At 39.7% G+C, this 13,774-nt stretch overlaps 1 protein-coding gene across 1 annotated transcript in view; it reads left to right on the top strand.

Moving 5' to 3' along the window:
- Nucleotides 1-12,021: 12,021 nt before the first annotated feature.
- nectin1b (nectin cell adhesion molecule 1b) overlaps nt 12,022-13,774 on the top strand; it is a 64,053-nt gene continuing 62,300 nt past the window's right edge. The window contains exon 1 of the mRNA XM_067246136.1: nt 12,022-12,841. Within this exon, the coding sequence (XP_067102237.1) occupies nt 12,790-12,841 (52 nt within the window). The 5' untranslated portion in view covers nt 12,022-12,789. The remainder of the gene's footprint in view (nt 12,842-13,774) is intronic.

Here is a 13,774-nt window from a genome sequence, read left to right as displayed (position 1 = left end):
TATGCCTTCTGCCTAATTTAAAGGGAAGAATTAGAGCATAAAATTACTCAGCTCAGCTGTGTGGGGGAGGACTAGGGGCCACAGAAGAATCATCAAACGCGATCCCCTTCCTTACTTTATGCAGATTCCAAACAAAAATGTCCACATTTATTGATGTTAGAGACGGTGTACATTTATAAGAATAACGAAAATCGTATTTCAAAGATATGTATATAATATATAGAAGAAATTGTAAGATAAGGCTCAAAGTGTTTTAAATAAAAAATTGATGGAAGAAAGTGCACGGCAGACAGGTTGGTCCTGAGTGCAGAGTTCTACAGTATATGACTAGATCATCTTTTTGCCTGCACACATCTGAGAAACTATACACTATCAGTGATTAAATGATTATGCTTTCTCTATATTGCTCCTTTTTACTTCACCATTCAGAGTTTCCATGAAGAGCTCATGATGGTATTTACTACACATAGGTTGGAGAGCACTGCCACACATTGTATATCGAGAAAGCATCGCAGGCCATCAGATCCATACAGAAATCTGTTGCTCGGAGAAAATACTTTCATTAAAAGGATGGAAGTTTGTCCGAATAAAGTCTGGAGGGGATTTCTGTTATCTATAATTGCTTATCCCCTCAAAAAGCTCTCGCTGTATGGGTAATCACAAAGATATCATCACGATTGCAATCCTTTGGAGCATGAGCATTGGGCAACCATGTCTAAATTATATTAAACAATTTCAGTTGGTTTGATTAATTTACCAAATTGAGGATCCATAAACATTTGCACAAAGAACATTTGAATGCCTCTAAAACGTATAATGTAGCCTAATTTGTTATCCAATTTGCTAAGACCCTACTTAAATTGACTGAATGATTATTACTGTTTAATTGTCAAATTAGAAAGTTCTGAATCAACATCCTCAAAAGTTTTCTGGCAACATCAGATATAGTCAGGGCTAGACTGGGACAAAAAAATAATTTTGCTCAGACCGGCCCATCACAATCGGTCGGACTCTGGAGCCACTGCATCTGACACAAGAAACAGAGGGGTGGAGCCTGTTAAGAGATGTGATTGGGCCAGCCCAGTGTCAGTATGGAAAATGAACCAATGGGGCTCTCTCCCTGCTTTATGGGCCGGCCAAAAAAAATGTCCCAAGTGCGTTGGCCCACCGGACATTTGTCCAATATGCTATATTACCAGTCCAGGCCTGGATATTGTTCAAAATCAAAGTTCCATGCGTCACGCTAAGAGCAATAGCGATGTACAATTCAAGGAACAACAATGATATGCTTGCCACTATAAATTGATACTCAATGAGTTTAATTTAAACTGAAGAGAAATTCAAGTTGTGCAGTTCATTACAAACAATTAGTCTGATTCATGCGTACAGCAGCATGATGGTTTGTATTGGAGTATGCTTAAGTGGCTTTGTATGCATCAGTCTTTCCCAACACAACAACAAGACTGTGAATCCCGGAGCTAAACACAAAGGTTACTCACTGTAGTTCTTTATCTTGATCTCTCAGTTTTTGCAAGGATCTTCTAAAGGATCTTTGCTTTGTTTACATGTGGGTGTTGACTGTTCCCCTATACCCACTGTAGTTTCTGTTCCTTGTTCCCTGAGTGGGAAATGTGATTAATCAGACCAGGCCACCTTCTTCCATTGCTCCGTGGTCCAGTTCTGATGCTCATGTGTCCATTGTAGGCTCTTTCGGCAGTGGACAGTGGTCAGTATGGGCACCCTGACTGGTTTGCAGCTATGCAGCCCTCATGTTATGGCTGATGCAAACTGTTCACGTATATCAAAAAAATAAAAAACGAAAGTTCACACAGGAATTTTTTTTTTTTTTTTTTCCTGAGGTCAAAACGTACACCCTTGTGATACAACTTGGAGGTATGTATATATATATGATTACCACCAAAACATCAGCACAGCCCCTGTGACCTCAGGAGCACACCTGCAAGGTGTTGCTTAGTTTTGCTAAAAAGAAACAACGAAAAGACTTTGAAAAGAAAGAGTCTCACTGTGCCACAGATTACATGGTGCAGTAAGAGAATGTAAAACAAGGATGAGTAGCTACTAGGTGAGACCCAGGGAACACTAGCTCAGCCAATGTTGACATATCTAAGATAACATAGAAATAAGAGACATCCATGGAGGGTTGTTTTTACTACTGCATGGGCTGGGAGAGAGATCACATCGGGCTATCAGACCGAATACTTATCTGACAAGATATTCTTATAGGGTAAACGTGTGTCATTGTTTCATTTCAGAGGTCACACGATACAACAATGGCAAATGGTACCTTAATCCTGGAGAGATGCTTCCTCAAAGTACCTGATAACAATACCTTGAGGATGAAAATAGCCCTGATATTTTCATTTATCATCACCTCCAGTCATTTCATTTTCCTTATCTAAGTACTGGACTCTCCCTTGAAAGACCAAGTGACCTAAAGTCCATCCTTTGTCATCTACTGGCTCAACCTCATGCCTCTTAATCCTCAGTTCAATTGATAGCACAAATCTACACAGGGCACTGTTTAACTGTACTTCCTCATTTATGGAGACTATTGTATAGTGAAGTTAAAGGTTAAGACTACTTTATTTCTTAGCTCTGGTATGGTGGTCTATTATCATGGGTCATCATCAGTGAAGATAGTCATTAGAAAAATGACTGTGGCCTTAACCTCCAAACACCCCTTAAGGCAGCTGGTAATTTGTGATGTCAGGAGTGGGCAGAATGCCTTCACAAGATCGTCTTCAGTGACTCACAAAGAGCATTTGGAATTTTAGAGATAAAAAATCCTTTTAAAAAACCCATTCCGAATCATCCATTTAACATTAACAGCAATCAAGAAATAAATGATGTATTTTCCCAATTGGTTTTGTTCATATTTTACTCATTAGTCCAAAAGTGAATAAATGATTTCAGATGACCCAATTTAATGCATATTCAGTCAGTGTATTCCTGCATTTAGTATAAGAATAACTTTCTGACAAAGTATTATCAGGAGCACCACACTTTAAACAGTAGCCAAACTTACTTTCTCTCATGTATCCATTTAAATGTGGTTTTGAATTGCCATTCAAATCCATACGGGCAAAAGTGCTGTTGGGGAGAAATGCATTCTTCGATTTGTTCAGATGGACAAAAAGGGAGAAAATGTTCTGATATAAGAAGCTGCTTACTGTCTTCGCGTGCTCCTGATTTTGTATTCAATATTGTTATCCTATTTCAGGGCCAATTACAGTAAAGTACATCATTCAAAATCCGACAGATGAGCACTTGACACTGTGTGCTCAGAATTTATTTTTTGCTGGACTGGACTTCCATTCCATATCTGTATTTGATAATTGTTTATTGAATATATGTAAAAGATTGTGAAACACATTGAACAGCCAGAAGGTTATTGTAAAGTATGTACAAGGACTGGCCTTCACACATTAAAGGTGACAACGTCAGTGGGACCATGACCTGATTTGTTTGCACCAACATGGAAGCATTAGTTCCCTAAACTAGCTACCAAGCTACTGTACTGTATTATTATCATTAAATAATATCACCAGAAAATCAATAAATACAGTGTCTAATTCTGTCTTGATGAGCCTAGTTTCATATCTTTGCTCACCCTGGCCCTAACTCATCTTTACTTTTCCTTTTGGCAGATATGGAGGGAGGCAGAATGTTCCCTGTTGGGAGGGCAGAGAAGACTCCTGGGGCAGCTAGCAACTGGGACAAACTGAACTACACGGTTATCTAGACCCACAACACTGTCATCCATCTGTTCAATTTACTGGCAGCTTTATCAAAACATTTTATATACTCAGTAGACAAACTGAAAAGGGGGTTGCAAGCTCGAGAATACATGAGATGCAAGTAGGCCAACAAATAGGGACAAATATACTGCGATAGAAGAATTTGACACTTTCCAATGAGAGTCTCAAAATACAGTTTGCATACTATCAATATCCTGCCTTTATGAAGAGCGATAATAAGAATTTACTTTTTCTTATCCCTCAACCAGGAATCCCTCATGAAAATCAAATTTTCTCTCTCAATGCAGATGTAAGTCTTATTATCTGACCTGTGTTTCCTCCCCTCAATTCCCTCAGTCTTTGCTCAGTAAGCGCATCAGACTGATTAGAGAACTTTTCGAGGAGTCTTAGCCTGCTTCATTCCCGGCTCCTGTCTGCGTTATCATCACACAGCAAGCACAGCCAAGGGATCCGGTCAGCTCACAGATAATGTTGCACACGTCTCCGACACCGGCTTCAAAACTGGCTACAATACATCACCTTCCTCTTGCTCTTTCTTTCTACATCTCTTTTTCTCAAACACACAGTTCTTCACTCCAGTTCTTCTTCTGTCTTTAACCGTTTGATTGAAAGGGGATTTCTATTTGTTACTACTCTCACACAAAGTTGTGTCAGGATCACACAGAGTCAATGTCAGCAATGAGCCAGCTAGCTACTTTCTCATGCACACTACAAATGACTAATCTATGGTAACTGATCTTAAACTGAAGATGTGTTAGTGTTTCCTACATGAACTGTTGAATTGTTTGAATAGAAAGTGTTTTGTCAATGGTCAGCAGGGAGTCTTGTCTAATACTGTTCACTTTCTTTACACTCTGAATACAGCCACTTTGTCAAATGCATGCAATTGACAAAGTTTTATCCAACAGTGCAAACAAAGTAGGTTGCAGTGGTCTATGTGGAAGTGGATTATCAGGAGGGTACAGCCTGCATGCTGTTACTGTAATCTCAGTGCTTTTAGGTTGGATCAAGGACACATGCTGACGGACTACAGGCGGTAATCAATGTCTTCACCCTGAAATCTTAGTGACACAAGCAGATATTTCTTATTTATTTATTTAGCTATCTCCTTATGCTTAAATGTTTCTTTCACAACATTTCAAGGCAGGCTTTACCAGGAGTTAAGAGCTGATAACCTCCTGCCACCTTCAGAAGCCATTATTCAGACTCATGCGGGGAGAAAGGCATTAGAGATAGGGTGTCGGATTTTATGCTTTCCAACAGGAACATGAGACTGACATGAGAGAATCATGCTGCTCCCCTTGTAAGGAATGTCAATATATTAAACCAAGGATTGTTGACTGGATTTTTATTTTCTCTTAGACAACAGATATATTTCTGCAGCAGGCTTGATCTCCTTCTGGATCAGATTGCACCTTATCAGAAGAAACAGACTGTGTAGAGCTATCTTAAGATACTGCGGCAGACTGAGCTCTCAATCCGCATGTGGTTCGATAGGCATATTAGCCGCATCATTATTGCAGGCCCAGCGACACTGCACTGCTGCTGCGAGGTAACCTCCTGCTGAGGGGCAGGGTGGATATCTAATTGAAAACCAAATGTTTCTCTCACATAAGCATTAAAGGGGATTGATTTGGCATTGATTCTGCAATTTCAAGGACATAACCTTTGCTCCGGCGGTGATGATATAAAAAGAGACTGGGTCACCTGAAGTCCACCAAATGTAACCGACTCTGTGCCTGTTAAATGGGCTTAATTCTCTTCCTCTGCATGTCATGGGAGCTAAATGTTTAAGGAATCTTATTTCAGTCTCTTTAACTATGCAGTATCTTAAGCATTACAACATCAAATGGTTCTGTTCTAGTATACTTTATTGGGATTTCTGGTTTCCAAGACGATGCGCTGACAGTTGCAGCTTGTGTAGACCAGTAACTGTATTGTCCACAATAACGTTACATTTGTGTTATAAACTTTTCTTAATGTTTGAGGCCAGTCAGTATATTCCTATGCTGTGTGAAGGTAACAATAAAAGCTAATCAGATCCAAGGAGCTACTGATTCCTTCCTCTGTCCACAGAATGACCCATTTGATGAGCTCTATGTCACAGCCCACCCATCTGATGGTAGTTCAATGGTCAGCCACCAGTTCTCTCATTTCTCTCTAAAGGCCTTTGAAGCTCAGGCTTTAAATTAAAGATCCACTGATATAATTCCTCCCTTGCAGCAGATCGACTCGACTCACTTCATCCTGCCTCAGCAGTTTAACTTCAGAGACTTTGCTAAGTGAAAGGGTTTTGGAAATGTTTGGACAAGTGAGGGATGGAATTATACAAAGAAGTTTGAGGTCTTGGTGCTGAATAACCATGTAGTATGTGTCTAAATAATCCTAGATAGATAATAATAGATTTTTAGCTGATGATTGGTACCTAATGCAAAAGATCCATCCCTGTAAGACCACTTTTAGCTCTTTAATTGCTAATTTCTTTCTTTTGAAAGACCACATTTACCCAATAGCATTGCAAGGCAAGACAATAGGACCCATTGGCTATGAAAATGTGATCTTTCAAAACAAATCTTATTTGCTAATGTGTTTTTTGGAGAGCTAAAGGTGATGTTGTAATTTTAAACCTGGTCTTACAGGGGTAAACTGTGTGCCAACCTTACAGTGTTCTTGTTTTTACATGACTTTGTGTCTGTCTGTCTATCTGTGTGTGTATGTATGCGTGTGTGTGTGTCTCTCTCTGTGTGTGTGTGAGTGTACGAGCGTGTGTACTGCTATTTCCCTACTTGGTGGGCAGTGCCTTGAAACCCAGGTTGTGACCACATATTCCAGATGATCTACCATCTGGAGTGGACTGACCCACACAGAGCTCTGCGTCACATCACACTCAGCTGTGTGAGAGGGAATGACAGAAGTTCCATTGCCACGCTTCCTATTAGCAACATATTGGTTGTGTTAATGTGTACATGGTGGTTTGGGGGGGATACTTCTCACTGTTGCCCACCATGCAGAACAGAAAACATTATCCAACCAGTCAAGCTACACATGTCCTGCTTGCCCAAACATTGCATGCTTCAGCTTCCTACTAATATACAGTAGACAGACTGAAATTCAGACCTAATGCTTATAAAAATCTACAGAGAAAGTGTTGTTTTTTTTTTTCACGTCACTAACTCAGTCCCAATGTGGAAGTAACCTGTCAAATTCAATTTCTTCATCAATAATTTAGACAGTAGAGAGAGACCAAGCCTTGCATTATAAACCATATGAAGCATCAAAGTGATAAAAGCTTTGTAGGGCTAGATTCTGAAAAAGCCTATTCACCCATGTATGGTGTTCAGGTCTGTGGGACCTATTTTTATGTTAACTAAAAGATCATTATGTTTACTATAATCAAAAAAATGTTCAACCTGAAACTCATTGGCCTATGACTTTGGTCTCCTTGGCCTTTCCTGTGAAGAAAAGTAAAGTGTACACCCGCTACATATTTATATTACCTGTGTGGTGTACATGTGTGATGTGCCAACCAGGTTCAAATTGGGGATTGGTTTACAGAAACTGTTGGCTGTGTTGTCATAAAAACTCAACAGTATGGGTCCAATGTCTAGCATTCATCGCATCCATCGCTATCCTGTAGTATGTGAGCACCTGTTTTCTCATTTTCTTTTCCTTTGACATAAATCCAACCTTAAAACTTTGTTTATTCCGTGCAAATGTTCTGAGCTTCACATCTTGTTAGGTCTCTGGAGACTGAGTGGCACCCTTGTCTCATCTGCTCTAAATGTTCAGCCCTGCTGGGACAGAACGCCTTGTCAGGTTGACTTTGAAGCCCTGGTTCAGTTCCCAGCCAGACTTTCTCTTAACAAGAATTCGATTTATTGTTGGGTTAGAAACAACAAATTTCAGAAATGTTTATGCTTATACAATACACTGAGCTACTGACTGAGAAGTACATTTGAAATATAAACAGAAGCTAATGGAGGCCTATAGAAAGGCATGTGGTAGTATACAAAGACTAATGATGTATTCCTTTGAAATAAAGAAATGCAATTATTCCCTCAGGCTGAAGCCTGGAATGGTTTAGACAAGATGCACTTAACAAAACAAAAATGGCCAGTCTTTGCAGGGTCTTTGCATAGTCAAAGACAAAAAACATAAATGGTAAGTTATTTTGTTAATATACATATACAAAATAACTGCTACCATGATCATCAAACCAATGAGCCAAAACATTATTTTAACCTGCCTAATATGCTTTGGTCCTCCTTGTGCTGCCAAAACAGCACCGACCTGCCAAGGCATGGACTCTACAAGTCCCCTGAAGGTGTCCAGTGGAATCTGACAACAAGACATTAACAGCAGATCCTTCGAGTCCTGTAACATGTGAGGTGGAGCTACCGTGTATCAGACTTGTCGGTCCAGCACATCCCACAGATGCTCGATTGGATTGAGATCTGGGCAAATTGGAGGTCAGGCAACACCTTGAACACTTCATCATGTTCCTTAAACCATTCCCAAATAATCTGTGCAGTGTAGCAGGGAACATTATCCTGCAGAAAGAGGCCGCTGACATCAGGTAATACCATTGCCATGAACGGGTGTCAGGTACACCCCTGCGGGTGTTTAGGTAGGTAACATGTAGGAAATTTATGTCGACATAAATACCTCGGACCCAGGATTTCCCATAAGAATATTGCCCAGAGCATCACACTCCCCCACTGGGTTGTTGTCTTCCCAGAGTGTATCTTGGTGACAAGGGTTCCCCCCGGTAAATGGCGCATGCACACGTGCACGGCAGTCCAAATGAAGAAAAAAAGAAAAGATCCAGGCGATATTCCTTGACTCCCAGGTCCAGTTCCAACTCTCGCGTGCCCATTCTAGGCACTTTCAACACATGACAGGGTTCGGCGTTTGAATGGTTGGTAGCTGTGAAGCCCCATACACAGCACAATGTGATGCATTGGGTGTTGTGACACATTCTTCCCGTACACCATCATTCATATTTTCTGTGACTTGTGCTTCCATAGACCCTGTCAGTTTGGGCCAGATAGGATAGCCTTCATTTCCCTCGCGCATCAATGAGCACTCAACACCCTGTTGCTGGTTTGTCCCTCCTTGGTAAGACTCTCCACTGCTGACCAGAACCACCAAGCCGTGTTGTTTCAGAAATGCACTGACCCAATCGTCTCATTATAACAATTTGACCCTTGTCAAAGTCACACAGGTCTTTGCTCCTGCCCATTTCTCCCAACAGCAAAAGAACGTAAGTTCTTGAGTCAATGAGTGAGTAAAAATACTTTTATGTTGAGTGTTCCACATACTCAACATTGTATGTGTGTGTGTGCACACACTTGTTATATTTATTTAGGTGCAACCCAACAGGCACCAACCGCACTTGGCAGCAACTGAAGATGAAACTTTAAAAAATACCAAAATACCAATCCAAGCAATTGAGTTGTTGTTGAGCTTCATTACATAAACAACATTCAGTGGCTCCATTTTCTGAGAGACCTTTTTAAATTGTCAGCCATCTCCACATTGCCAGTATTTAATTTTGTCCATTTGAAAGTAAATGCTTTCTTACAGACAGACAAGTCCCAAAATGTTTGCTGACTAGGTATATTAAAATTTGTCATTCAAATTGTAAATTCATTTTAGCCATATGGAACATACAGAGATTGAGGTTCACTCCTTAAATCACATATAGCAGTTGATAATAGTGTTGCACTAGAATAACAGCTGCACCTTTTTACCTAACATAGCAATGCTGGAAATTACAATGAAGAAGACGGTCCATCCTACTCTAAAGCACAATTTGCATCTTGCAAGATGTTGTTTTGCATTGGCCCATGATTTACAATGGAACTAATTAGATCTTGCACTGATATGCAATGCCCCTTTTTGTTTTCCTGCAGCTCCATGTGAAACAGCTGTACAAGGTGTACTTACAGTATTACTGTATTATAAAACAAATAGAAAAACGCGATTTGGAAATGGACTACGTGACTTCCTACACATCTGCTGGAACATCAGCAAAAGGTGTGTGGGTGCCCATAGGTGGCTGATTTTACTTTACTTTTACTACAACAAAAAAAGATTAATGACTGTACAGAGGCAGGTTAGCATGTAAGCTTCACAGAGTATGTTGCCGAAGTAACTGACTCAGAATGCTGAACAAACAAAAAGAAGTATGTGTTGGTAAAGGGCATCAAGGTTGGGCATCTCATCACAGTACTAAACATCAATTAGTAAAGGTTTAAAGACAAGCTGATGATGGTGGTGCATTGCTTACAAACATCACGTGTCTGTGAAGGACAGTTTACAATAATAGTGTGGCCCCCGTGATGCATGGGCCGACAACAGCAGAATGACAGTGAAGCATGCTGTTGTCTCTACTCTTATCGCATGTGGTTGACAGACAGATGACCTGACCGTCAAGAACTGTTCTCTGTAGAGAAAGTAGAGTGACAGAGCAGAAAGGATGAGGTGGGAGACAACTAAAAACAAAGAAGCAAATCATGGAGGGATGCAGTATGAATGTGGGAGAGAGAGAGAGAGAGAGAGGTAATCAGGATGTGAAGATGCTGAATAAGTCACTTGTGTGACTGCTTGAATGGTCCATATCTCCCTGATGAAAATAAAAAAGTTTAGTGAAACAGTAAAAAGTTTGAAAAAGACCATACCTCTGATTGTACTTATAAATATGTAGCTCCTTCGCCTGACCTGCACTTCATTCGATTTTAATGTCATGCTTTATCTATATATATATATAGACCTGACAGTGACTATTATTGCAGTTTATTGCATTTTGAATGAGTGTATAAAATTACATCAAATAGCTATTAAATCAATCACTGCCTCCCAGTAAAGGGTCATTGGGGTTAATCCACAAAAAGCATGGTGGTGCAAGCACCAGTGTCTAAAGGTTGATTTAGAAGAAGTGTTGAAAGGTGCACTCTATGTTCAGTTTTCATAACATTTGCTCAATGTAACCTTAATTCTACTGTTACACCATTTTGATGGTATCCACATGCTTACTGCACTCCAGAGAGAGTAGTAAGGATGACAAACAGTATTATAGATCATTACGCTATGATGATTTCCACTCCATTTAGACTGGTCATTTTAACATATGTAGAGTGGACATGTTTGCAGTTATGAAACTTACATTCAATCTTGTCCATATTTTTCTCAATTTTACTTTTTTGTTTATTATTCTATAAAATGTGTGATTAATGTTACCATCCAAAAAAGACACTGACCCCAATTTTGAAGAGGTCCAAGGTTATTTTATGTGGTCAGGTAATTCCTCATGGCTTATCAGTGTCTGTACAGTCCTGTTAGTATTCCACTTTTGTTCCAGAGATGGTTAATGCTGCAGAAATGCAATATGGTTGTACTACAACTGTTAGCAGAGAAGACTTGTCGTTTATTAGGACAATGTTTGATGATGAAAACATTGTGGATTGAAGATAATACAATACTACTTGAGAATTAAGATGGATATAGAATGACACTCTTACCAAGAAAATAGGAAACAGATGCAAAAATAGGACTCACGGAGATACGATTGATTAACTGATCTATAACAATCATCAAGGGCCTATTGTCCACAAGAGGGAAGTATTTTCACACTCATCTGCCAATTCATTTGTAATTTGTCACTTAACAGATTGTCAATAATTTCTGAGGAGTAGGCCCAATCTAATGACTCACAGCACGAATATCTCAGAGTAGATCTGACCGATTCAGAATTAATTGTTGATAGTGTCACATTTTACAAAGACTGTAAAGATAGCAACATTGTGTCACACAGCTTTATCTGGTATTATTATGAGCATTGCAAGATAAGGAAAAAAAGGGAGAAAAAAATATTGGAATAGATTGCACTGCAAAACAACTTGTCATAGCATACACAATAAAATGAATGAACAGCATGAAATGTAGGCTACCAGGCAGGAACATAAAGTAAACTTAGATAAACGCATTATGTTTGTTCATTGACTGATCCAAAATAAGGAACTGATGTGTTTACAATAAGAGGCGACAGCCAGTGAGACATAAGTCAAAAACTTATGGAAAGCGAGGTTTTCTGAGTAAAAACTTTCCGTGGCTATAGCCCATAGTAGGCCAGCATTGCCGCCTTGGCTCCTCCTTGTCTAACGTCATACGATTCTCATCTCTCATCGTAGGCGATTGTCAGCTTCTCTGGCAGTTCAGGTTGTGGCGGCTTTAAGGACAGTCTTCATCGCAGGATCATAGGCTACATTGTAGCCTATTCCGTGAAAAGGGCTCAGATATTTTCTTGATACTTAAAAAAGTCCTATAGAAGCGAACTACTGTTTACCATAGGCACGGAGCCGCAATCTCAATTTGTCTAATTTTAAAGTATCAGGACAGATCAATACAATAGGCAACTGGATTCCTGTTCTTTTATCCTGCGGTTTATGCGCCATTTAGAAGAACGAACTGTTTCTGGAACTTGTCGTTGGAGCATCTCCCGCCCCCTAGCCTGTACTCTAAAATACCAGAAGGGGGTCCTCCACTTCCGAACTGCAGCACTGGATGAATACGGGATTCAAGGTAGACTGAGGAATCTGTAGTTTACAACCTGAACAGAATTTATACGGCTTTTGATCATCTTTTGTTTGCCTTTATTCATCTGTTGTGCCCTTTGCAGAACTGAGCTCATCTCGTTCGCTTGTGCTTAACGCGCTTTGGATTCATTTTGTAAGGGAGATCTAATCTTTCTTCGATCTACTCGATCACCGATTTGAATCACGAAGCACGATTCAAAGCTACCAGAGCTGTTATTGGAATAGCCGTGGACTCTTATTGATGCTTTAAGTAGGCCTATATACTTTGAAAAGTACAGCATCTTTTCAAGCTAACGGAGCAGTCCAGACGGACAGGAATTTGCGCTGAAGTTTGCATGCCTAGTCCATATCGTCTCGAGTGAACGTAGCCATCCACTAAGGGTATCAGAAAAGATCCGTGTGGTTGAAGTGCCATGGCGATGTCTACAACTCTTTGGATACTCCTACTGGCTTTTAACATCCAAGGTAAGTACACATTTAATTTCAGAAACAGCTTAAAATCCATTCACATTTGTGGTCTTTGTTTATTGTTTGGAACACAACTCAACATCTAAATACCTTAATCACTCCTTACAGGTCAGTAACATTTATTTTCAACTCATCTCTTGAGGTTACAGGATAGTTGCATACTTGAAAAACGTTGAAAATCTAAATAGAAAAATCCCCAGTGAGTGAGAAATAGGCTGCTACTTTGGCTGCTTGTTCACAGCGCAACAACAGTGCTGAAAGATAGATGGCGATAGTGATGTGCGAGGCATCTGGCCGTTAAAACTTCATAAACATTCTTCTAGGTAGCTCTAACATGCAAGGCCAAGCATAAACTAGTCCTAAGATGTACAATGATTTTAAACACTTATTTGAGTCAGTACTGCAATTGCATAGAGGCTACAGTATACAGGATTGAGTTATTTGTATGCACGTTTCATCACAAAGCAATGTATGCAAACCATTTAATGAGCAACCAACTCAAATATAACCTGTGCAAATTAATAGGATTACATTAAACTCTCAGCCTTGGGATGTCATCAATGCAAAATGTACCTTGATTGCGGGTAAAGAAGAGAGTATTCCCTTTATATTCAATGAAGATTAAGAAAAGCAATTTTATGAATTGTATGGATCTTCTATAGCAAGGTCTCCGCCTATCTGTTTTCATTAAACGGATTGCATTTGAAGATTTGAATGTTGTTGCTCTATGGAAAACTATATAAGCCTACTAAAGGTACTTTTTAAACAGGGTCAACATCCTGGCACAGGAAATATGGTTTCAAGTGTCAAATGATATGGTTAAAACAAAATAATTATCGACTGTGGTCACAATTAAGATATAAGTACACTAATCAAGCAGGCTTTTATCCTGGCAATGCAGAGGACAAACAATCACAACTTTCACATCAG

Source organism: Osmerus mordax, chromosome 11, assembly GCF_038355195.1.
Source record: "Osmerus mordax isolate fOsmMor3 chromosome 11, fOsmMor3.pri, whole genome shotgun sequence".
Taxonomy (NCBI): domain Eukaryota; kingdom Metazoa; phylum Chordata; class Actinopteri; order Osmeriformes; family Osmeridae; genus Osmerus; species Osmerus mordax.
Note: the sequence above shows the minus strand (reverse complement) of the source record. Positions and strands in the feature narration are given on the sequence as shown.